General features: G+C 47.1%; 1 protein-coding gene across 1 annotated transcript in view; it reads left to right on the top strand.

Annotated features, from left to right (window-relative positions):
* Window positions 1-22,070: 22,070 nt before the first annotated feature.
* LOC147708069 (potassium/sodium hyperpolarization-activated cyclic nucleotide-gated channel 1-like) overlaps window positions 22,071-24,674 on the top strand; it is a 1,702,968-nt gene continuing 1,700,364 nt past the window's right edge. The window contains exons 1-2 of the mRNA XM_086925297.1: window positions 22,071-22,379; window positions 22,458-22,840. Of these exons, the coding sequence (XP_086781423.1) occupies window positions 22,071-22,379; window positions 22,458-22,840 (692 nt within the window). The remainder of the gene's footprint in view (window positions 22,380-22,457; window positions 22,841-24,674) is intronic.

Here is a 24,674-nt window from a genome sequence, read left to right as displayed (position 1 = left end):
AGAGCATGGACAGAAAGTCCACAATAGGGACAAAGGTCCAGGTGAGTTTCTGGACAGTAAGTCCACAACGGGGACAAAGGTCCCAGGTGAGACTCTGGACAGTAAGTCCACAACGGGGACAAAGGTCCCAGGTCGGAGTCTGGACAGAAAGTCCACAACGGGGACAAAGGTCCCAGGTCAGAGTTTGGACAGTATGTCCACAACGGAGCAAAGTCGGAAAGCCTGAATTTGGGACAAAGGTTCCAGGATTAACACCGAGGACGGACAGTGGTCTAGATTGCGTCTAAGCTAGTCACAACTAGGACTATGTATCCATCTTTTGAAGTGAAAGCTTCAAGCAAAAAAAAAATGAATCTCTTTACGTCGCTTGTGATACTGCACTTAGTGATCTTTAGGAGTACTTATGTTTGGAATCTTCAAAGTTTATCTAAGTATGTGGTATCTATAAAGCACGAAGGTGTATGTTGAACTGTCTATCTTCAACTCAGAGCGTTAAGTGCTGATGGACGGAAAACGATTTGAGTGAGTTGACTGTCTCTTTCTTTTTTGCTGGTCAAAGACGGATTGGAGAGAGTGGACTATCTTTTCTTGTTTTGTCAATCTAAGGGGATTAGGTAGTGGTATTCCTATTAGTTGTTTTGAGTGTTGTGTCTCACCTCACACTTCACTTTTACACTCTTTGCCCCAAAATGCTCTTTTGCCTTCATGAACTAAAATGAGTTCAAGTCTTCTTAGACCTCCTATCTGTCTTTAATATTATTGTTGCTGTCTCCCATACTTTAAACTTTATTTTTATGTTGGTTTCATTTCTATTCTGTAAAGGAGGAGGATGTGTTGTATATTGATTCTTCTTGTAATATGACTGACAGTAGTCATTAGCCCTTTCTCAGTGTTTTCACCTTCTCATCTTCCCAGAATACCTGTGAGTGTTCTAATCTGTACCAGAGTGTTCTACCAGTGTCAGTTGATGGTCTGGTCAGCTGCGAGGTTTTGTACTCAGCTGTGTCCTACAATAAATCTACATGTAATCAACCAGAAGTATCCTGTCATCTATCACCATTTTATTTACAACAGTCACCCCAAGTGGGACGGGTATGCCCAGACGTGGGTCCTGTGCTCTCCATGCCACTGGAGTCAATCTATCCTGGCTGATGAGGGCTGAAAGCCCGAAACCAGTCCTAGGATGCTTGGCTCCAGTCCAGGGAGGACCTGGCCTGGCAGTTTGGGCTGGACTGTTCCCATTGGGAAGTGTGGCTCAGGGGTTAGAGGCGGCAGACCCGGAAGCTGAGATCGGCACTGGACCAGGGTTCAATTCCCCGCCTCGGCGGGTCTTGGGCTAAAAAATTCCACGGACTCGATAATTCTCGCTCCGGTGCCTTCTCGGCTCACGGGTTCACACTCTGCGGCTCTGGGCAATAGCTTGCTTAATCTCCACAACGGCCCCTCGTGGCGGGATGCCTGGCTTTCACCTTGTGGATACCCTGCCGGGGTTATCTCACAGGGGAATACCAGGACGGGTTCCCTAAGCAAGCGCTTAGATACCGACCTCAGTCAGTGATTTGCGCTATATAAATACATGTACATTTACATTTACATTGGGCGCAGGGTCAAGACCGGTTTGCATATGGCTGGGTCCAAATTGGAATGGCATGGTTTGCAAAAAAACGATCGATTTAGGCCCAGATCTCTGTACTGAAGTGAATGTATCACATTGTTCTGAATTCTGTCCATCAATTGTTATTTTTGCATTTGTCACCCTGAGTGGGATGGGTATACCCAGACGTGGCTCCCATGCTCTCCATGCCACTGGAGTCAAGCTATTGTAGTGTAGTTCCTATTTTCCCAATAGGCCCTGCGCATTGGAATAACATAAACAGTAGTATCGACGTAGAAGTGCGGATCTTCCAGGCCTCCACTGACTATGCTAAACTTAATTGGGGTTGTTACCAACTAGCTCAGAGGTCACTGGAAACTTTCTTGACTGAATAGGAAGTGATCAGCTTCCCTGGCACAGCCAAGAAGGGATTCAGTTTTCCAACAACCGTGCAACATGACAACTTTGCTCCTCAGATCAAGAGTCAATCTCTAGGGTCGTGTGAACAATAGACAGTTATTTTACTCAGTCAGTGGTTGTGCAGTTTACTTTCACAATATGTAGAGAATAGAGAGACGGGCGTTTTCAATAAAAGGTAACATTTATTGAACAGTCTTTCTTCTCGTACAAGAGAAATGAATTGCCACAATTGCAAGACTTGTTATTATAAAAAGTACGTACAGTAAGATAAGTATTGCGAAATAATACTGTAAAAGCATTGATATGGTTTCTTAGCCATACAATGGTTTAAAATGAATAAAACATATAGACATTCATATATACATTAGACTAAAATACTCAACTGGTGCTTTTAACTACGCCTACCCCAGTGTACCTGACCTAAGCCTAATACTTGGGAGGTGAGTAAGTAAGTAGCTTTAAGTTTAAGTTGGTTTTGCCAAGGTTTGCTTCAAGAATTCTCTCTAAGGGTTTAGTCAACACCATACCTCTGGAATAGAATGATGGAGGTCTGGTATCTCCTTCAGGGGGTCGATATCCCAGTCACCCGCAAGGGTAGGCCGGAAACGCCGGAGCTGGATTTCTCTGCCGGAGAAAAGACAGCGTCTCTCTCAGCGCGTCGAGGAGGAGGAGGAGGGGCAGCGTCCGCGGGCAGCTTGCATCTGCTGGGCTCTTGCAGGGGGACGGCTGTTCAGCTCCTAAGTTCACCACACCATCGTTCGCTAGTTAGCAGCGATAGCAGTAGCAATAGCAGCTATGGTATTATCAGCATAACAGCAACTTCAGCAGCAGCGAGACAGCGTTTGCTTAAGGCAACGTTGGTAATATTTATACCTGAAAGGTGCCTTGTTTGACGTAAGTTTTTGGACATAAGACGTCAATAAAGATGTCACTAGGAAGTGATCGTCTATCAGTGCTCATTAGAGTTCTATTACTAATCAAAACATAGCAAGCGGGGATTTCCAGGTTGCTGAGTTTTTATCTTGTTGAAGAACTCGGAGTGTTAATCTAGGAATCTTAGATAGTAACTTCTGCTATGTCATTGCACTAATTGGTTGCAAAGGAAGTGGCAGAGAAAGCGATTCTGAAATGTGGCTCTGTTCGTGTGAGGCCAGAGACGAGTTTCTGAATATTGCACTTGAACGGTTATGCCAATATAGGGAATAAATGGATTTATAGCCGTATAGGGGCATAAGGTCACAGTATTGATCAGGGTCCTAGATTAGAACGCTACACCCACTCCACGAATTCATGTCCATCAAATTACTAAAACTAGAGCAATAAGATGCATGTGTAACATTGCCCACCCCAAAATGCATATATGCATTTGAAATAGGCGTATTTGTAATACGTGAATATTTAGGTACTGTACGTTTTTGAAGCATAGAAATCATTCAAAAATTATAGCATATGAAATCAATGAACGATTATGCAAAAAGAATTACACATGAAATATCTCTGAATACAGAAGAAAGGCGAGATAATTTCATCACATATAAATGCATTGCAGTAAAATGTGCTAGAGGCTGGTGTAAAGTTATTATGTCTCTAGATTGTATTTAGAAATAGAAGTGGACGCTTCGGTTCTCTATGAATAGTTTTACCTTAAGCAAAGAATTTTTCGTGCCAAAAAAGGTGAATATTAAAAAGTGTTTAATTCAAAAGAATTATTGCTTGAACTGGGAAATTAGAGTTCCAACGCTTTTAGCAGTTTTTGTTGTTCAAAACTGAAGGCCGAATCCAGAGTTCATGGGAACGCTGTGTGTCGGAATGCTTCTCTAAAGTTATTGTTTTTGTTCGGGTGAGAACATCATATCAGACAGGCTCTCAAAGAATTGGTCTACAAAATCAGGTGACAGTTCGACCAAATTCGATAGTGCTGTAACTTGGCAGGTGTGAGAATGATTGCTGTCATCAAAGGCTGGATCAGCAATGCTCACAGAAGGTCGTACCTGGGTGATGTTGCTTTTGTCACTCGCTCCACTGTTACCACCTAGTCGTATCACTGGAGTCTCAACAAATGCCGTCATCAGGATTGGTAGCCGCTGGGGACAACACAATGCGTGAGCCGTTATCGGACTTAGCAAAGTATCGATATCCATTGGTACTGCTGATGGAAGTGAAAGACAGGTGTCCAACACGCACTCATCTCCGCATAGCATACATCGTAGTACAGGTAAGATGCAATTTTGCCGTATCGGTCTGAATGAAAGGAACCAGGTCATGTTTAGATCTCTCAGCCTGGCCAATCCAAGGACTCTAGTTATTCTGTCCCGGTAGCGCACTGCTAGGATTGTTTCTTCCATTCCCACAGGAGTCATGTCTGAGCTGTGGCTTGCCATAACGAAGCAGGAGGGTCAAAAATAAAATCCCTGCTACAAGTCCCAAAAATAGGGGTATGCGCCAAAAACAGAGTGGACAAAATTTGGAACGATTCCCAGAATTGCTTGAAATGGTGTTAGCAGTCCCGTAAAAATCGTCTTAAATATGCCTGGGATGCCTGTGGCACTAGACATGTTAAGGAGTTGGCTCAACATTTCTACGAAATGCACGGGGCAATTTGTTGATAAAAGGTCATGAACCTCCGTAGCTGTCCTTGCAACTAGGAGATCATACGTCTCTTTTGATGACGTTATGGGCACTGTTGTCTGCAAAAGCACAGACTTCATTTTGCTTAAAGTATCAATTCGTATAGAAGAGAAATGCAGACGAGGCCAGATGGTAGTCTCTATGTCTCCAGGCCCGCTCGGGAACAATGCTTGCATACAGCATTTGACCATGGAAGTTACGCTTACGAGATAGGCTTTTCCTGGCACAAGGCCACAACATCTGTGATCTGTTCTTAAAATGTAACTCCCATTCGCGAGTTGCATAAAGAAGGGCTCTATCTGCGTTGCAGGTGTGACAAGCTGGTGGCATGAAATGTTGTTAGAATTACCTTCACAGGCTCCGTGTAAATTAATACCCTGGCACAAAAGTATACCGCTTAGTGAACGTTTACAGTTATCACCACTAAGAAATACATTTTTGTTGCTGTCACTATAGCATGAATGTGTGTATGGTAATTTCCATGCTGATTTTACATATCCTTTACCCAATCGTTCATACTGGCCAGTAGGTATGTATTCAAGGCACTTTTTAAATCGGAAAGTTGTTATCGGAATAGTGATAATTCTGTGTATTATCCATTCAATGACAGGACTTTCTGACATTGTCAATGGTAATCTCTCAAGTTTTTCGATGCTCAGGATTGTATAGTCTGCTCCTTTCTGTGCCAAGCTGATTTGTTTATCAGTAAGGTTAAAAATGGAAAATAATGACATTGTGTTGATTAAACGCCAGGGCACATAGCCTGAACGAAGATTTTGCAGCGTCCAGCCTAATTGTACAATAGAACGTAATTGTGACTGGCCATGCTGTAACATTAGCAAGTCTTTGTCTATTATATCAAAGGCAGAGGATACAATATTGTCCAACGAATATATTCTGGAGGACAGAGTCATTAACCCATTGTCCACTACAGAAAGTGATTTTTCCAAATTAATATGATCAATTTCTCGTATTTTTTTCTGCTGTTTCAATTTGTGTGACTTTCCAAGCCTCGTTGTATGCAGCATAGATGCTGGCCGCTATGAAACGCTTTTGACGCTGTTTGCGTGGTCCCATAATAAAATTGCGCAAATCAGCACCATCTTTAAGTAAAGACAAGTGTTGCTTAATTTCAGCCAGTGTGGATGATCCTAGCCATTCGAGGCAGAGTTTCCCTACACTGTATTTTGTTAGTATCCCTGGATGTTGTCTCTGGGAGTATCTAGGGTCTTTTCTGGTAATTTTTAACCCCTGTGTTTTGTTCAGGAATCTATCTTGACAGTTGTTTGTGTCTGTAGGCCAGATTAACCACTTTTTCCAATCAGGATGTGTTCTGTTAAAATGTAAAATTTTAGTTACGTCTATCTCAATATCTGTTGTTGCATTATCAGGTATTGGCTTCGGAATAGACGGTTTGTTTAGGTCTTTGATCTTAGCTAGGCCAAGACAGGATGTTTGATGAATTGTGTCATTTAAAAACATCATTTGTTCTGGTATCATGCAGGTTCTGAATAGTGCTTCTAGGCCTTGTACCTGCCACTCTTTCATACCCCAAATGGTTTTTGTTTCAATGTTATTTTTCCAATAATCAAAACCAAATGTCATAATTTTTTCATAAAATGCTTCTGAATATATTAATTTAGTGTTTGTCAGCATTGTTTTCATTCCTGTTTTATCTAACAGTTTGTAATAAAAGTTTCTGCATCACTGGTGTTAAACCCTGAGAAGTACTTGAATTTCTCAAAGAATGTTTTAGAACTGCTTTTAGGTGGTGTAGCACAATGTTCCCATTGATTATACTTAAAAACATTTCTAGGCTGTGCAGATTTATGCAAATAATGATCGCCATAATGTGTATAACAGAACAACTGTTCATAACTAGACGAACCTTGTAAATAATCATGTTCTGTGAATCTAGCTGACATTACTAAATCAGACATCATGTCATTAATACTGTTAAAGTCCCAATCATCAGAGAATGTACTAGGTTTTACAAAGTCACTTAAGGAAACCTTCAGTTGATGAGGATACTTCAGGATCTCGACCGGACCATAGATCTCATAGTCAGTTTTCTCCCATACTACCCCACCGGGTATTGGAATGGCTGTGACATTTACTGTTGACAGTTCTCTTTTCTTCACGTGGGATGATCTGTGTGGTTTGAGGACTAAGTTGATGTTCTGACTTGCTGTGTCCATTGTACTATATTTTCCCTCAATGAATTTTCCCAAACAAAGTACCATGATGAGCCAAAGCAGGAGGAAAAATACACCTAGACCGAACCAGAACTCTAACCAAGGGGAAATAAGGTAGATTTCCTTTAGTTGATGAAAGAGTTCCGTTGCTTTTTCTTTAAAAGTCTTTTTTATTTCTGGCATCACTTCGGGGTTGCTTTGATCCTCGGAAAAGTTGTCGAAGTCGATGAAATAACCAGAGGCAGTTCTGTCAATTGTTGGGATTGTTCTTTCAATCTGTCTTTTGGTAGCACTTTCTGATGCCACATTATTGTAGACTGGTGTTTCTTGACGAACTGTTTCAATCTGTGTCTCAAGAGGCACGAGTTCCATGGCATCATTGCATAGTCCTTCTCTGTGCACTGCAGGCTGATCGAATGTGATTAGTCTTTCAGTTTAAACCTCTTGGATTGTTGCAAGTTTGGGTATCCTGTTGTTTCTTGGGAGTCCACTGGGCCTACTGTTGATTATAGGCCACATGCTTGTGGTTTTACCAGGTCGATTGATACAACTCTGTTCTCCTTTTTACCAGCAAGGGGCGGTAGTACTACTGATCTTGTTCCAGGGACTGCCAAGACAGGTACTGCTTTTCTGTAAGAAGGCCCAAATTCCTTCTTCACCGCTATTTTTTCTCTGACTAGATCCCCAATCTTTGGAATCCAGACAGGCCTTGCTGGGGCTGTTGCTTGTGGTGCCTCGTCAGTGGTATCTGGCTGTTGCTTTAACTTTATGTTGCTTAAGGATTTTCTTGTTTCATTCAAGTCCTGTAAAACAGCCAAACAATCTTTGATGTCAAAGTCTGTTTTCTTATCTTGTACCACTGATACTTGACTATCTAAGTCCTGAACTCTCATTCTAATTCCGAACAATAGTTCGTATGGGCTGAAACCTTTTAGAGAATTTCTTGGCAAGTTATTAAGACTGATTTGGACACTTATTAAATGTTTGACCCACCCAGCGCATGAACCTAATACCTTCGCTGTTATAGATCGCTTTATGTCTCTGTTTTTTCTTTCTACCACCCAATTCCCATGCTGGCCATGGCCTCCTTATAAGCTCGAGAGCTAAAAGCAGGACCCTGGTCAGAATGGAACATGGCAATTGCGTATGTGCCGATAAAGACTCGCAGATCTTTTATAACCGTTCTGGCGTCAGCCGAGCGCTGGAGGCCACATTTTTTAAGTGTGTTTAGCCTTAATGATGTACAATAGGACGCGTTTCTCTTTTTTGATAGTGCGGATAGATTACCTGATGCTTTCTATTAGGGCTTCTGACACCACACTGGCCGGTTCTTCACTGCGATCTCTGTTGCAGTCTTCACAGTTCTTTGCAAAGTCATGAATGTCTTCACTCATTTCCGGCCACCAGTACTCTGATTCTAACTCTCTCAGAGAGTCCCTGATTGTTTGGTGTCTCAGACCCAATCCCATGTGTGCTTCCTGTGTGAGGAAGCCCCTCCGGTCCCTGTTTGGAATTACCCTATCCCCCACTCCAGGGATTCGAGCAAAAGGAACGGAGTTTGCATCGATTATGTATGCATAATTGAGTGGATAGTTCACGGGCAGTGCTGCACAGTCGCCTTTTACAGTCGTTTTTACTGCCAGCATGGTTTCCCCGTCTATGTATTTTTCTGTACGCTTTTTTGTGGCTACGGAAGCCGGTTTAGTTGCTTCCGCTGTGGCTGTGTTAGCCAATGAATTCCCTGCAACGTGAACGCCATCACGTTGAAGACTCTGTGCGTGTATCACGTGAGTCTTTTGTAGTTCTTTCTGTAAAAGAGCTACCTGTTTCCAGAGCAATTTATGCTTTATTGTGGCACCTGTGTCATCTTTGTAATCGTTTTCAATCCAGCTCTGCAGTTTATTATTGTAAGAGTTGACGCATAAATGAGAATCGCACACGATTAGTGTCGGGAATTCACGTTCTGCATTTTCGAGCGCCATCTTTAAAGATCTGGTTTCAGCTCTCTGAGCCGAACAGTTTCTTACTGATTCAGTTTTTGTTACTTTCGGTCTGAATTTACCACACAGCCAACGACCTTTAACGATCGCACAGGCTGCATCGTAGGATTTGCTCTCTACGTTGAAATGCTGCACAAATCTATCTGTATAGATTATACAGGCGTATTGTGGGAGAGGCAGAAGTTCGATTGGCAGAGGATATTCTTCTTCATATTCTAAATCATTCAGTTCTTCGAATTGCGGGGCGAAATAGTATTTCACTTCTTCCGCTCCAAGAGAATCTACATACTGTATCCATTTCGGATCCAGTGACACTGTAGGCAGGTTTACTGGGCTGAATAGCGCCTCGAAGGCGGATTCCGCTGTGAGGATATTAATCTTTTTACCATGTGCTAATTCTCGTTCATTTGCTAATGCGATTTGCACTGCTTTCACAGTTCTTTCTGTGTGACTGAATGTTTTTTCTGCTTGTGTGTACAAGTGAGATTTAATTGAAATTGGTACCTTTTCTCCCTCATTAGAGGTAAGGTACGTGAATCCGCATCCTCCTGGGATGACTCGGATTACAAGATCGCTTGTGTTGTCACGTGTATCTAATTTTGTTTTTGCTAACATGTCTGTTTGCAGTGATCTGAACATTTCTGTGTGTTTTTTAGTCCAATTGATTTGTTTAAAATCAGGTTTAATTAGTTTGTAGGAAGGTTTAACCCTCTCTGCGTAATTTAGAATGTAAGTTCTTCCGAAATTCAGAAGACCTAGTATGGATTGTAAATTCTTCAGCGTTTTTGGTGCTTGGAGTACAGCGCACTTCTCTAAGAAGTTGTCCGCTAGGCTTTTTCCTTCACTTGATAATTCGTATCCTAAAAATAATACTGTCAGATGGGCAATTCGAGACTTTTTAAAGTTGAATTTGTAACCCTCTGCTGCGAACCCAAGTATAATGGTGTTCACTCTTTTCAAGTGAGTATCCAAGTCGTCATCTGTGAGATAGATATCTATGCAAGATAATGCCTCATCATCATATATTTGTAGTAACTCTGTTACTCTAGCTGAGAATAGTCCTGGGCTGTTCTTGAACCCCTGTGGGACCCCATTACGGAGAAAGCGGTCAAATACCTGCTTTCTGGTGCAATGTTTTGACAAAAGAAACCATTAGATATGTCTAATGTCGTTTTATATTTTTTCCTAACTATGTTGTTCATTAGTGCAGCACTATGCGAGTTTTGTACTGCAAAAGTTTTGCAACATGCATCTGAAAGAAACACGTTAGTGTTAGATTCCTTACCTTAGAATATCCCCAGGCGTCAGTCTGGATCCGGAAACTTTTGCGTAGCAGTACCCCTGCGCGTCGGTAGGCGTCGTCTGCAGGCGTCCCCTGCGGCTCCGCGTCCGTCGTCGGCGTCGTGCGCCGTGATGACGTCGCTGGAGTATATAGACGCCGCCTCCGCGCGCTGACGTCAGTTCTTCTTTTTTCCGCGCCAGTAAGCGCAGATCCGAAGAGCAGTACTCCGGTCTTTTGACCAAGTTTGTTAACTTTCTAATCTCTTTTTGGTGCCTGGTAGGATGCCCGGTTTCAAGAATTGTGACGGTTGTGACCGCACGATGTCGGTCACGGACCATCACGGACTCTGTCTCCGGTGCCTGGGCCCCGACCACGACGTGGACGCCTGCGTCGACTGCCGGGCTCTCACTAACAAGGCTAGACGGGAGCGGTCCCGCAAGCTACTTGAGCTCCGGGTGTCGGCCCCGCGTCGGGAGCGGTCTCGGTCCGGCCTGAGGTCCAGGGAGCGATCGAGGGAGCGGTCGCGGAGCCGCGCCGAGCGCTCCGGAAGTCGTCACCATTCGTCGGGCTCTTCAGGTAAGAAACACAAGAAGTCGGGGCGTCGTCATCGTACCCCTGACTCCCCCCGACGCTCGCGCGACGCGGCCGGGGGTTCGGGTGACCCCAACCCCGCGCCTCTGCGAGAGTCGCCGGCGCGGCCTGCCCCATACCCTCCGGTCCCTGGGCAAGGTGCGACGCCTGAGGAGATTGAGGCGTTCCTCATGGCCATGAGGGCGCTCAGTTCTCCGACGGGGCCTACGGCGCCTTCGGGCCCAGTGCTACCGTCTGAGGGCCCTAGCGGGTCGGGTGTCCCTGGCTCGACGCCATCGGGTGCTTCGGCCCCGGTGCCGTCGACGGCTCCGACCCCGGCGCCGCAAGGGCCTTCGGGGTCAACGCCGGCTGGTCTGCCGACCGCTCCGGCGCCGATTCCATCGGGGTTACCCCCGACGCCGTCCCCGCGCGGCGCCGGTTCTCCTGTGCCGGCTTCGGCCGGCGCCGGCTCCGGGCGGCGCCGTCCCCATACCCTCCCCGAATCCGGACGCGGAGTCGGACCGACGTCGCTCGACGCTGGGCTCGACGCCGATGGGGCCTGTGAACCCCGAGGAGCCGGTCTACATTGTTGACTCCGAATATGGAGATGATGAAGAGTACGGGGAAGGTTGGGAGGGGTCTGAGGACCCTCTGTCACGTGAGTGCCAGTATGACGTGGACTGGACAGGTGAATTGGGGGATGCCAGTGGTCTGGACGACTCTCCTAACCCTGGCTTTGTCTCTCCTCCTTCCGTGGCGTCGGAGGAGGGAGCTGCATATTCAGTGGTGCTGATGAGGGCTGCCAAGGCCTTACACCTTGAGCTCCCCGTCGCGGCCGTGAGGCCTAACATCCTCACTGAGGTCTTCAAACCGCAGTCATGCCCACAGGAGCCACTGCTGCCGTTTAACGAAGCCTTGTCAGACGTTCTGTTGGGCACGTGGTCCAGGCCCGCTTCAGGTTCGCCTGTTGATCGGAACGTGGCCAGACGCCACCATCCTTGTCGGGACGACCCTAAGTTCCTGTCCACCCATCCCACCCCCGAGAGTCTGGTGATTCAGGCCTCAACCTCCCAGACCGCATTCCCGTCGGCCCCGCCCGACCGGGAATCTAAGAGGTATGACCAGTATGGCAAGAAGGTCTTCTCGTCCCTGAGTTTGGGACTGCGGTCTTGCAACACCGCTTGCCTCTTGGGCCGCTACACCCACTCTGTGTGGGATACGGTCGCGGAACTGCTGCCAGAATGCCCCATGGAGGTGCGGGCAAAACTCGGCAAGGCTGTGGCTGAGGGCCGAGATGCAGCAAAATATTCTATACGGTGTGGTCTTGATACGACCGACTCGCTAGGCAGAGCGATGTCCACGACGGTGGCGATTCGTCGCCACGCCTGGCTGAGATCCGCCAACTTTTCGGCAGATGTCCAGAATGCCCTAATGGACATGCAGTTCGATGGCTGTCGCCTGTTTGGTGAGAAGGCGGACCACGCGCTGGAACGCTTCAAGGACTCCAGGGTCACGGCCAAGTACTTGGGTCTCTCGACCCAGCGCCAGCAAACGGGTTCGTTTCGCTCCTTTCGTGGCCAAGGAAGGGGCGTCCCCACACGTGCTGCCAGCCACGCGCCGCAACAATCCTTTCAACGCGGTGGGGGCCGTGGAAACCGCCGTGGAGGCGGTCGGGGTCAACGGCGGGGTCAGGCCACACCTCCCCCCGCAGCATCTGCCTCCAAATCCTCCTAGTCCGTGCTTTCAGGCCCATGTGACGCCAGTGGGTGGCAGGGTTCGCCATCACCACGCCCGCTGGCGCACAATCACATCGGACAGGTGGGTGCTGCAACTCGTCCGAAGGGGCTACTCCCTCCCCTTCGAGACCACTCCTCCAGCCATGCCACCGCAGAACCACCGTGTGTCGGGGGACCACTTGACACTTCTGCAGGAGGAAGTTACGGCCCTCTTGGCCAAGGGGGCCATCGAGCGCGTTCCTGGGCCAGAAGTAGGGCGTGGTTGCTATTCCCACTACTTTCTGGTGCCCAAGAAGGACAAAGGGGGCCTACGTCCTATCTTGGATCTACGGAACGTCAACGGCTTCCTCCGGAAGGAGAAGTTCAAGATGTTGACATTAGCTCAGGTCTTGGCTGCTCTAGACCCGCAAGACTGGATGGTAGCGTTGGACTTGCAGGATGCGTATTTTCACATCCCCGTCCTGCCGGCCCACCGGCGTTACCTGCGGTTCACGGTAGGCCAGGAGCACTTTCAGTTTATCGTGCTCCCCTTCGGCCTTACCAGCGCCCCACGGGTGTTCACAAAGGTGATGGCGGTGGTCGCAGCCCATCTGCGCAGATTAGGGGTTTCAGTCTTCCCCTACCTAGACGACTGGTTGTTGAAGGCGGGCTCGCCCCAGACAGTCGTCCACCACCTTCAGATGACGGCAGACCTCTTGCACGACCTGGGGTTCTCCATCAATGTGCCGAAATCACACCTGTGTCCCTCTCAAAAGCTCCTTTTCATCGGAGCGGTTCTGGACTCGGCGCAGTTTCGGGTTTTTCCTCCGGAACGGCGGGTCCGGGATATACAGGCTTTGATTCCCATCTTTCAGCCGCTATCCCGGGTTTCGGTCAGGTTGACGCTGCGGCTGCTGGGGCTGATGGCTTCCTGCATCCTTCTGGTGCATCACGCCAGGTGGCGGATGCGGGCTCTGCAGTGGGACCTGAAGTTTCAGTGGGCCCAGCATCAGGGCAACTTGTCCGACCACGTCTTGATCTCGGAGGGCACTGCGAGACAACTGCAGTGGTGGCTTACGGACCGCGATTGGGTCAGAGGCAGATCCCTCTCCCTTCCCCAACCGGAGCACGTTGTCGTGACGGACGCGTCCCTCCAGGGCTGGGGTGGCCATTTGGGAGAGGCAGAGATCAGAGGCATCTGGTCTCCGGCGGAGTCCCGGCTCCATATCAACTTGCTGGAGCTGTGGGCGATTCGTCTAGCACTGAAGGCATTCCTCCCCTTTGTCAACGGGAGTGTAGTGCAGCTGTTCACAGACAACACCACCGCCATGTGGTACTGCAACAAACAGGGCGGGGTGGGGTCGTGGACCCTTTGCCTGGAGGCTCTGCGCCTCTGGCAGTGGCTGGAACGTCAGGGCGTGACTTTGACGGTTCAACACCTGGCAGGTTCTCTGAATGCCAGGGCGGACGAACTCAGCCGTCGGTGCTCGATGGATCACGAATGGCGTCTGAACTCGGACGTGGCGCAAGGCCTCTTTCTGCAATGGGGAGAGCCTTGGTTAGATCTATTCGCCACAGAAGAGAACGCGCAATGTCATCAGTTCTGCGTGTTGGAGTTTCCAAGACGGCACTCGCACGGCGACGCCTTTCAGCGCGAGTGGAGTTGCGGTCTGTTATACGCCTTTCCGCCTATACCACTTCTGCCCAGAGTGCTGAAGAAGATCAGGCGCGACCGGGCCCAAGTTATCCTTGTGGCTCCGGACTGGGCTCGAAGGTACTGGTATCCCGAGCTACTCAGCATGTCAGTCGGTCCCCCGATCCACCTGCCCCTTCAGGAGGACCTTCTGTCGCAGCAGCAGGGGACGGTCCTCCACCCGAACCTGTCCAGTCTCCACCTCCATGCTTGGAGATTGAGCGGCGGCAGTTGAGGCCATTTGACTTGCCTCCTGAGGTCTGTGATGTAATTCTGGCAGCCAGGCGTCCCTCCACAAAGTCGGTATACGCCTGTCGGTGGAACAGATTTGTGGCATGGTGCACAGCAAAGGCTGTGGATCCTCTTTCTGCCCCTCTTTCTGAGGTTCTTCTGTTTCTTCTCTCTCTTGCCCAGCAGGGCTCTGCTCTGGGCACTATCAAGGGCTACCTTTCGGCCCTTTCGGCCTTTCTAAGGCTTCCTGATCAGCCTTCTTTGTTCAAGTCCCCAATTGTAACGAGATTCTTGAAGGGCATCACACACATGTATCCACCTGTTCCGTTTGTGATGCCTCAGTGGGACTTGAACCTGGTTCTTACTTATCTGATGTGCGCTCCCTTTGAGCCCCTTCATTCTTGTCCTCTCCGTCTCCTGACTTTGAAGACGGCTTTCCTGGTTGGCATCACCTCTGCCAGGAGAGTGAGTGAGCTCCAGGCTCTTTCTGTCCAACCTCCTTTCCTGTCTATTCATCCTGACAAGGTGGTTCTCAGGACTAGACCTTCTTTCCTGCCCAAAGTAGTTTCTGCTTTTCACATCGGGCAGTCCATCACCCTCCCCTCCTTCTTCCCCCCTCCGCATCCCTCAAAGGATGAAAAGCGGCTCCATCGTCTGGACCCAAAACGTGCGCTTTCATTTTATGTGGATCGCACACGCCAGTTCCGGGTGGATGACCAACTGTTTGTTGGCTACGTGGGTGCGAAGAAGGGACGGGCGGTACATAAACGGACCATCTCTCGGTGGGTCGTTTTATGCATCAAAGCGTGCTACTCTTTGGCTCGGAAGGAGCCTCCTGTTGGGCTGAGGGCCCATTCCACTCGGGCCACGGCGGCTACTACTGCCTTGGGCCGGGGAGTCCCATTGCAGGACATTTGCCAGGCGGCTACGTGGGCCTCGCTGCACACCTTTGCGAGGCACTACTGCCTGGACAGTCAAGTCCGGAGGGATGGCTTCTTTGGCCGTTCTGTCCTCCTGGACTTCCTGGTGTAGGAATGTATTGGTTTGCAGACCCACCACCGGGGTTGGTATTGCTGGGGTATCTATTCTAAGGTAAGGAATCTAACACTAACGTGTTTCTTTCAGATGAACAAGTTACTTACCTTCGGTAACGATATATCTGTAAGAAACATTAGTTAGTGTTAGATTCCTTACCGAACCCACCCATCCTCCCCGTTCTGCGAACTGATACCTAGGGTTAAGGACATCCCTTTCAGGGCCCTAGTTTCAAATGGCACCAGTGTTGGTTCTCACATGGCTCTGCGTTTTCTGGCGCGGAAAAGCTGTGTACAAAGAACTGACGTCAGCGCGCGGAGGCGGCGTCTATATACTCCAGCGACGTCATCACGGCGCACGACGCCGACGACGGACACGGAGCCGCAGGGGACGCCTGCAGACGACGCCTACCGACGCGCAGGGGTACTGCTACGCAAAAGTTTCCGGATCCAGACTGACGCCTGGGGATATTCTAAGGTAAGGAATCTAACACTAACTAATGTTTCTTACAGATATATCGTTACCGAAGGTAAGTAACTTGTTCATTAAGGTGTCTGTAGTCCAAAACTAGACGATATGAATTGTCTGGCTTGGAGACAGGAAACAAAGGATTGTTCATTTGAAAGGTGCATGTTTCAATCACCCCCTGGTATTCAAGTTGATCTAAGATCTCCCTGACTTGTTTTTTAGCTTCTTGCTTAATGGGATACTGCCGTTGGGCAGTTGGTTCACTTTTTAATTGGATTTTGTGAGGAGGTGAGTCCTCATCCCATCCTACATGATTTTTATATAATGCCGGTGCCTGGGCTACCGCCCATTTCCTTGCATAAGTATATTTTTTGTGAATCGGAATGTGATTCGAGAAGGCAGGCATAATCATTTCTTTGCCACGAGGGCACTCCCTGACAAACTCTGGGGGCCAATCTTTTTCAGCTAACAGAATATCATAGCCTTTTGAGAGTTTATCCCAAAATAGACCCCTTATTTTCCTAGTCTTATCACCCTCTATACGCAATGTTATTTCGTATATCTTATGGGGCTCGCTAAGTTTGGTGTCGGCAGTTTCAACCTGAATGTATTCATTCGTGTCCACTGTCTGCAGATGACTCATCAAGATCTTGCGGGCTATAGTGATTTCTGCTGCACTGTCCAACATTGTCTGTGCCCACTCCCTGTTTTTCAACTGGGTCCTCAGTATTCTCGGCATGGTTGATTACTCTAATACTGGCTACCTTCTTTTTTGGAAATTGAAATTTTTTTCTCTGAGCAGGTTCCTTGTCTTTGGACTTGGTGTGCTCTGACCGTCCTCTTCTTTCCGATTTCTGCGAAAAAGATTGAGAGGGACGTGTATCAATACTTTGATATCTATCAGGTTTTTTCAAATTATCCCTATTTCTAAGGTTATATCTTTTCTCAGAGGGCTCCCTCTGGGGAGACTGGTGTTCTCGAGTCGGAGTTCTTTCCCTCCGTCGAGGAGACCTTCCTCTGGACTGGAAAACTTTTTCTTTGGGAGTGGATTGTTTATTTCCTTCCCAGCTCTTTTTAGGAGTGTTTGAATTATTTTTAATAAATAATTTTTCAGGATTTTCGAGCAGTTGGGGCTTTACTGGTTTCCCACCCAAGCTGTCTCTACCTAATTCTTCATAGCATTTTTCTATGATTCTGGCAAGCTCAATTGGCTGATCTGTTATATCTGTTTCCTTCAACTTCTGGCGGATCGCCACAGATGCTGCTTCTCCCTTTATATTGGCTAATAATATAGCCGAGACCTGCTTGAAGTCTTTCAGTAATTTCATACCAAGAGTTAAAGCGGGTTCTGGACCGTATTCATTTTGAATCTGTCTTAGTACATCTGGTATTACCGCCATAGACGGAACACCATGTGTTTTTGTGTAAATGGAAGCAAAGACTGTACCCCAAGTGTCACAGTCCTCCACGTGTGGTGCGATTCCCATAGGAAGGCAGATGGTCAAGATTCTATGTTTCTCGATAGGGGTAGTATCCGGAAATACTGCCTCTATTTGAGTGATTTTTTGTGCTAACCAGAAAGGAATTTGTTCCCGTTTTACGGGTGTTTTACCAAGACATGACTGTATGTTCTGTGGTGTAATTTTATTAGTGTTCCCCTGATGAGGGGTCAGCTGTGGTACATTAACAGCTGGTTGGACTGTTGCAGTCCGCATTACATATTGGACTAATTGCCTATGTATTTTAACTAATGTTTTTAGCTGTATTAACAGCTCTTCTTTTGACATTTTTGCAATGTCCGGGTGTGGTGTGTAGCTGGCTAGAACCGGCCACGTTGCTCCTGGTCTACCTAGTGGACCGAGCCTGGTAATATGATCATTATGTTTTAGGGCGCCATTAAACCAGAGCAGGTGCTCTTGGAATTTTAGTGGGATTTCAGTCTCCTCGAAAGAAGCGTACTCATCCGGTAGTTTCTCTATTTTATAATAGTGAAACTCTTTTGTTCTAGCGTTTGCCGCTGGAAAGTTTATCCATGAATAGAATACCTCTGTCTGCCGATATTCGTGTGCCTCTATCACGAAAATTACTGTACCACCTTGTGGTGTCAGTCCGTTTTCTATAAGTTTTAACGTTATAGATTTTCTTAAATGTACCGGGATGATTATTGCATCCGGTTCAGTAGTCCCGTCGGGACCCTGCTGAGTCGCATCTGCTGCGGCCCCAGTGGTTCCGTTTTCTCCTGGCATTGTATAAATGCAGGTTTTGCAGAGTAGGTCTCCAAGGAGACAAAGATTAGGTGCACAATATTTTGGAACACTGTATCCTTCAACGTTGAATAAACCAGAGCTTTACATAGGAATCTCTTCTAACTGAGTTCGGGCGGATTTTAACGTTTCACCCACTCCAGACGTCTATTGGAGTATTTACGGGAGGAAGGGGTCTGTGTGAAATATGCACGACTGAGTTACTCTAACGTCTTGCGTTAGTTTATCGCCTTACCAAACGTTTGGGCGCCATGTAGTGTAGTTCCTATTTTCCCAATAGGCCCTGCGCAATGGAATAACATAAACAGTAGTATCGACGTAGAAGTGCGGATCTTCCAGGCCTCCACTGACTATGCTAAACTTAATTGGGGTTGTTACCAACAAGCTCAGAGGTCATTGGAAACTTTCTTGACTGAATAGGAAGTGATCAGCTTCCCTGGCACAGCCAAGAAGGGATTCAGTTTTCCAACAACCGTGCAACATGACAACTTTGCTCCTCAGATCAAGAGTCAATCTCTAGGGTCGTGTGAACAATAGACAATTATTTTACTCAGTCAGTGGTTGTGCAGTTTACTTTCACAATATGTAGAGAATAGAGAGACGGGCGTTTTCAATAAAAGGTAACATTTGTTGAACAGTCTTTCTTCTCGTACAAGAGAAATGAATTGCCATAATTGCAAGACTTGTTATTATAAAAAGTACGTACAGTAATATACGTATTGCGAAATAATACTGTAAAAGCATTGATATGGTTTCTTAGCCATACAATGGTTTAAAATGAATAAAACATATATACATTCATATATACATTAGACTAAAATACTCAACTGGTGCTTCTAACTACGCCTACTCCAGTGTACCTGACCTAAGCCTAATACTTGGGAGGGGAGTAAGTAAGTAGCTTTAAGTTTAAGTTGGTTTTGCCAAGGTTTGCTTCAAGAATTCTCTCTAAGGGTTTAGTCAACACCATACCTCTGGAATAGAATGATGGTGGTCTGGTATCTCCTTCAGGGGGTCGATATCCCAGTTACCCGCAAGGGTAGGCCGGAAACGCCGGAGCTGGATTTCTCTGCCGGAGAAAAGACAGCGTCTCTCTCAGCGCGTCGAGGAGGGGCAGCGTCCGCGGGCAGCTTGCATCTGCTGGGCTCTTGCAGGGGGACTGTTCAGCTCCTAAGTTCACCACACCATTTTTCGCTAGTTAGCAGCGATAGCAGTAGCGATAGCAGCTATGGTATCATCAGCATAACAGCAACTTCAGCAGCAGCGAGACAGCGTTTGCTTAAGGCAACGTTGGTAATATTTATACCTGAAAGGTGCCTTGTTTGACGTAAGTTTTTGGACATAAGACGTCAATAAAGATGTCACTAGGAAGTGATCGTCTATCAGTTCTCATTAGAGTTCTATTACTAATCAAAACATAGCAAGCGGGGATTTCCAGGTTGCTGAGTTTTTATCTTGTTGAAGAACTCGGAGTGTTAATCTAGGAATCTTAGATAGTAACTTCTGCTATGTCATTGCACTAATTGGTTGCAAAGGAAGTGGCAGAGAAAGCTATTCTGAAATGTGGCTCTGTTCGTGTGAGGCCAGAGACGAGTTTCTGAATATTGCACTTGAACGGTTATGCCAATATAGGGAATAAATGGATTTATAGCCGTATAGGGGCATAAGGTCACAGTATTGATCAGGGTCCTAGATTAGAACGCTACACTATCCTGGCTGATTGGGCTGAAAGCCCGAAACTGGTCCTAGGATGCTTGTTTCCAGTCCAGGGAGGACCTGGCCTGGCAGTTCGGGCTTGACTGTTCCCATTGGCCGCAGGGTCAAGACTGATTTGCATATGGCTGGGTCCAAACTGGAATGGCATGGTGAGCAAAAAAAAGGTGGATTCAGGCCCAGATCTCTGTACTGTGGTGAATGTATGGCATTGTTCTGTATTCTGTCCAACAATTGTTCTTTTTGCATTTGTCACCCCGAGTGGGACAGGTATGCCCAAATGTATGTTCCGTGCTCTCCATGCCACTGGAGTCAAGCTATCCTGGATGATGAGGGCTGAAAGCCTGAAACCGATCCTAGGATGCTTGTTTCCAGTCCAGGGAGGACCTGGCCTGGCAGTTCGGGCTGGACTGTTCCCATTGGGCGCAGTATCAAGACTGATTTGCATATGGCTGTGTCTAAACTGGAATGGCATGGTGAGCAAAAAAACGATGGATTTAGACCCAGATCTCTGTACTGAGGTGAATATATGACATTGTTCTGCATTCTGTCCATCAATTGTTCTTTTTACGTTTTTAATATAAGCAATTCAGAAAGAGTTGGGTGGTATTTCTTAAAAATGACTGACTCTGTTAGTTTCATCATGGTTTCTCTTTGGATATATGGCTTTCTGGTTAACAAACTTCGAGGTTGCTGTCTCATACAGATTCAGGCGATGTTTTATCTTTAAATGAGAAAGTTCGGCTCTCTAGCAATATTAATGTAGATGCGCTCCTAATTGTTGCAATCCTTCAGTTCCATTAAGGGGTTAGAGATGGCGGTCAAGTGGTGGTGCCGAAGTAATGGGGCAGGGCCAGTCACTTCTACCTGAAGCAAGGCCACAGGGCTGCTGCAGAGAGAACCACATCAGAATGGTGGCTGACTTGGACCCAGTACTTGCTGCCTTTGAGAAACACCAGCCCTAGGCCAGCTCTGCACTGCAAGTAAATCTCAGCTCCGCATCCATGTAAGGGACCTCAGCCCCATAAGACCATCGCACAACCCCCGTCCCCCACCCTAACTCACCAGGCCTTGTCAGTTGTGCACGGAAGCAAAATGTCAGGGTAAAATAATGGCATGTGAATTCCCTCTGCTGGAGAATCGGCTTTTGTAGAAATAGGGCTTTTGATTAATAATGATACAGGGTTGTAGGATTGAGTGCGAGGGTTAGAGTTTGGGCACAGGGGGTATGTGATCCTTCCACTGAGTAGCGCTCATGCCATGTTTGATACTGGGCACATAAAGGAGGTAGAGAGAAGGGCCCTGCTGAAATCTGGGCATTAAATTCAGCTTCATGCCTCTGCCTGCACGAGTTTATTCCAGCAGGAGCAGAGCTCTGCAGTCTGCACTGAACTCTAGGTGGGAGAAAGTGTCATCAGCTGCTCACCTTTGCACAGAAAGAAAGATGTGAGCCTTAAGGCAGTGTCGGTAAACTAGCCTCCCTTCCCCCAGCTGTGTAGTATAGGACAACCATAACTGAGATCTAACACCCCCCCCCCCCCCCCCCCCCACCCCCCCCATTTACGATCCGATCCCTTATCCTATTGAATGTGCTACAACACTGCTATACTGCAGTGCTCCCACCTTAACCCCATGAGTGGTTTACACGGTTTGGTGCTGTGGTAAATTCCATGTGACATTCCTTCTTATTTTATTTATTATTAATTCATGTCATTTAATTCTCTTTTCACGTGTTTCTATTTTATTTTGTGAGTTTTCATAATATAGCAATATTGTTACATTCCTGGACACCATGTTTGTTCATTAAGTTTGCTCGCCTCGCTTGCTACAAAAGTCATGCCCGAGTTTAACGCCCACACCACTTTCATTTGTCACCAGCCGCCATTGTTATTATGACTCGTTATGCGCTATCAGTATGATTGCACTGTTTGCCCTCTAAGTTCACTGATATAATAAATGTTAATATTGAGCCTTCTTCCACATCAATCGCTTTATTTTAACTCGGATGAATTCTACTTGTTGACTTATGCAGCCTATATGTTTTACTATGTTTTTAATTAGGCTTTGTTATAAAAAGCATTCACTCGCCGCCTCTATTGGTAAACAACCGTTTTTGCTGCTGCGCAACGACCCTATTTCTGAACATTCTTTGGATCCCGAACGGTTGCGGTTAAATAGTTTCCGTTTGTGGAACACAGACAGTGATCCTTCGCTCTTACGAAAGTGGTGCTGGCTGGAGTCAATCGCTCCAGGAAACTCGCGATGAGCAAAGAACCTGGGGACGCGAGAGAGGAAGGCAGGCCCCCCGGGCATCAACAGCATCATGTAGCTTTTGTTGCTGGCACCGCAGACTCTACGCACACGGCACAACATGTACCTATTGTTGCTGGCACCGCAGACTCTACGAACACGGCACAACATGTACCTATTGTTGCTGGCACCGCAGACTCTACGCACACGGCACAACATGTACCTATTGTTGCTGGCACCGCAGACTCTACGCACACGGCACGACATGTACCTATTGTTGCTGGCACCGCAGACTCTACACACACGGCACTACATGTACCTATTGTTGCTGGCACCGCAGACTCTACGCACGCGGCACGACATGTACCAATTGTTGCTGGCACCGCTGACTCTACGCACACGGCACTACATGGGGGGACAGCATACGCTGGGGGCACTTCGTTCCATGGACGCCCAATACCCACTACACGCAAAAAACCGCCCGGGCGCACACTTCCCGGTGGCAAAAAGACTGTGAGGCCAGTCAAAAGGAGGGAAACGACTCGGATCCTGGACGTGCCATGGTTCAGGGGCATGGTGACAGCCGCCGAGCAGGAGGCGCGGGAGGAAGAGACGCGCTTGATGGCGGCCCTGGGCTTCTGGCACATTCCGCCGCAGATGTTCCTGCCAGTGGTGGGGAAGGCCACGATAGTCTTGTATCGTAGCCGTGCGGCCGTCTATCGTGAGAGGTGGCGTATTAAAGCGGCCGGCAAGTTCCTCATCCACCCGTACTCTTCTTTCAGGTAGATTTCCTAGGGGCGGGTGCAGCTTCTTCCTAAATAGGAGCTGGAGAACAGCAAGAAGAGTCGCTATTGACAGGCTCTAGTGCAGGAAGACGCCCTCACTCAGTGTGTGAAATGAAATGAAAAATGAAACTTATAAAGCGCACGTACACCTACGGTTTCTTGGCGCTGTGTGGGAGGCATGGCAGTGGTTATGAAAAAGTATAAACACGCTACAGTTGTGATTACAAAAACGATTGTCAATGTCACAATGACATATGTACTATTTTAAAGAGTATTTGCACAGAACCATTACTTTAATTGTGAGTAAACAGTTCAAGGTTCACGTGTATGATTTTTTTTGGCTTTAAACCTTAAAAAACTTACTGCAGATGCGATCTCGTCTTTTGTGCTTGATCATGAAAAATAAAACGTTTAGGCTGGTATGTTATTCGCTTGCCAGATGTTATAGTAGTGTTGCTCATGCTCACAGTGTTAAATTCTGCTAAAAACACGGGTGGCTCATTTGACTCAGCTTGTTTTTTTAATTTCAAAGTATTTTATTCATTTTTTATAAGCAGATATATTAGCATTTCTGTTACAAGGTTAGCTAAACGTAGTTTGTAGTGCAGTGTTTACAGGTGCTTTGAGATATGTTCAGCTAGACCCTTCTGACTTGACTAGAAGGAAAATTAGGCAAAGGATGATGGAAAGAAAGAAGCAGAAAGAAAGGGGTGAAAGAGAGGATACAAGAGAGGTTCTGTTGCAATGAGACTAAATGGACCTATAGCCGCTTGACAAATCCGTTACCCCACTGGTTAGCTTGTGGCAAGATTAGTATCCATGTCAGCAGCATTCCAACCAGGCCCGGCTCCAGGAATTTTTATTTGGGAGGGCCAAGGGTGCATTTGGGTGGACCACTTCGGCAGTCGCGGTCAGCATGACTCTCAGGGGAAGGGTGAGGGTGCAGGGGGTTCACACAGGGCAGGCTCACGTGGAAAGAGCATTAATTTAATAATATTAATTTTTTTAAATTGTAGCTTACCTTTCCGCCGGCTGGGTCCCACGTCATCTTGGCTCCTGCTCTTCTGCCTCCAGCAGGAACAGGAAGCAGGCAGCCAAGCTCCCTCCCCAAAGCCAATCACAACGCTGCAAGCAGCGTTGTGATTGGTCGGGCCGCGGCCATCCAGGGGCTTATGTGGTGGCCTTGTTCTCCAAGCAGGCTGCATTGCAGCCAATGCAGCCTGTGTGGAGAAGGGCAGAGTGGGCATGACTAGTTTGGGCAGCCCAAGAGGGCCGACCAAACAGTCTTTGTGCACTCATGACCTGACTGCTAATTAAATAAACAAGTAAGTAAGTAAGTAAAAATTTTATTGTATGTAGTTAATTAAAACCTTTACAATATTGATGACATAAAAAAGAAAAAACACGTGATTTAAAACTATAATGAACAAGCAGACGAATCATTAAAAAAGAAAACTTTCTGTAATATCTGTGTGCATGATGTATTTGCGGATATAACTGATTGATTGCACATTCACACAGTCGAATTCAGACCTTTGGAATCCTTGTTCTCAGTGTTCACTATTAACTGAAGTGCCTTTTGACAAAATCTAGCGGCCCTGCAGGCTATCTGCAGTTGGTAACTGTTCAGAGCTAGCACAACGGCCAGGCGGCATGATCTAATTTGGGAAAGTCGGAATACGTGGAGTAAATAATAACGTCTCAAGTTTGTCAAAGCCGGACAAATGCACAGTATGTGCATCATAGTTTCTTCCATTTGCCCACATAGTCAACAAACAGGTGTCGGCCATGTTTGTTTCCATGCCGGTGTCTGATCTTTTAATATGGAGGT

This window comes from Lissotriton vulgaris, chromosome 6 (assembly GCF_964263255.1).
Source record: "Lissotriton vulgaris chromosome 6, aLisVul1.2, whole genome shotgun sequence".
Lineage (NCBI taxonomy): Eukaryota > Metazoa > Chordata > Amphibia > Caudata > Salamandridae > Lissotriton > Lissotriton vulgaris.
Note: the sequence above shows the minus strand (reverse complement) of the source record. Positions and strands in the feature narration are given on the sequence as shown.